We start from the raw sequence: 1,196 nt of genomic DNA on the forward strand, positions 1-1,196 counted from the left end.
CTCGCACTCCCGAGTGAGCCACTGGCCGGCCCAGAATTAAAAATTTTAGAACAAAGAGATGTACATTAAGGTTTCCTATTTCCGGGGCGGCCCAGTGGCGCACTGCGCTGGTGCGCCGCTTGGGAAGGGCGGAGGCGCTCCCGCTGAGGGTTCGGATCCCACATACAGACCGGTTCCCGCTCACTGGCTGAGCGAGGCGCGGGGGCAACACCGAGGGTTGCGATCCCGTTGCCGGACACGGAAAAAGACAAAAAAAAAAAAAAGATTTCCTATTTCCAAATTCCCTCCTGAAAAAAGACTGCACCAGATTGTTTCAGAGCAGAATAAGTCAATCTTTTTAAATCTTTGCTAATCCGTGATGGGGAAATTCTACTTGACTATTGTTTTAAATTGCATTCCTTTATTTTTTAGTGAGGTTGAGCATCTTTCCATAAATTCATTGTCTACAGTATTTCTCGTTCTATAAATGATCTGTTCCAGTCTGATGCTTGTTTTAAAAATCCATTTGTAAGGACTTCTATTAAGGAAATTAGTTTTTTAAATCAAGTTGCAAATATTTAAGGAAAATAGTTCTTTTATCAAGTTGCAAATATTTACTGGTGAACAGAGGGTGGTGGTGGTGAAGAAACAGGGACAGTTGATGAGCAGGGTCTCCCCTCTCCCCCCGGGAACCCAGAGCCCTTACCTGTTGTAAATGGGTCCTTTGAAGGTGGGGTCGTACTTCTGTGGAGTTCCTGAAAGTCAGCCAGATTAAGCTGGGCTGGCCAGAAGAGCTGAACCAGGGAGAGGCTGGGAGACCCGTCTCTCCGAAGCCCCTAGGGGTGTCTTTGCCTCGGCAGGAGTAAAATTTAGAGACCCTGCCTCCTAGCGACCACACCCAAGCCCCCAGTCAGTACAGGCCAGGGCAGGAGGAGGAAGGTGTCCTTTATGGTCAACAGTCCTATAGATCACCTGGAGACCACCCACGCGGGAGGGGCTGGAGGGGGCCACCTTGAACCAGGTGGAGGGGGAAGATCCAAGGTGGGGCAGGAGGAAGAGGGTCCCCGTAGGTACTGGGGAGGGGGCTACAGACGCAGGTCTTCCGGTGGGGGGGTTTGGAGGGACGTCTGCGAGGCGGCTCCGGGGAGACCGGAGTGAGCGGGGCTGGCAGGTGACGGTGGGGGGCTCCAGGCGGAGATCTGCAATTCCGCTCCCCC

The 1,196-nt window shown here is 52.3% G+C and overlaps 1 protein-coding gene across 4 annotated transcripts in view; it reads right to left on the reverse strand.

Moving 5' to 3' along the window:
* SLC44A2 (solute carrier family 44 (choline transporter), member 2) overlaps window positions 1-1,196 on the reverse strand; it is a 27,940-nt gene that overhangs the window by 12,663 nt on the left and 14,081 nt on the right. For 3 of the 4 annotated variants that reach the window (XR_549632.1, XM_008563034.1, XM_008563030.1), the window contains exon 2: window positions 686-734. The exons of the other annotated variant lie outside the window; for it this stretch is intronic. Coding sequence is in view for 2 of the 3 variants with exons in the window: in XM_008563034.1 (XP_008561256.1) it covers window positions 686-734 (49 nt within the window). In the remaining variant the exon portion in view is untranslated. The remainder of the gene's footprint in view (window positions 1-685; window positions 735-1,196) is intronic. 4 annotated transcript variants of the gene reach the window in all.

This window comes from Galeopterus variegatus, unplaced genomic scaffold (genome assembly GCF_000696425.1).
Source record: "Galeopterus variegatus unplaced genomic scaffold, G_variegatus-3.0.2 Scaffold171, whole genome shotgun sequence".
NCBI classification, from domain to species: Eukaryota; Metazoa; Chordata; class Mammalia; order Dermoptera; family Cynocephalidae; genus Galeopterus; species Galeopterus variegatus.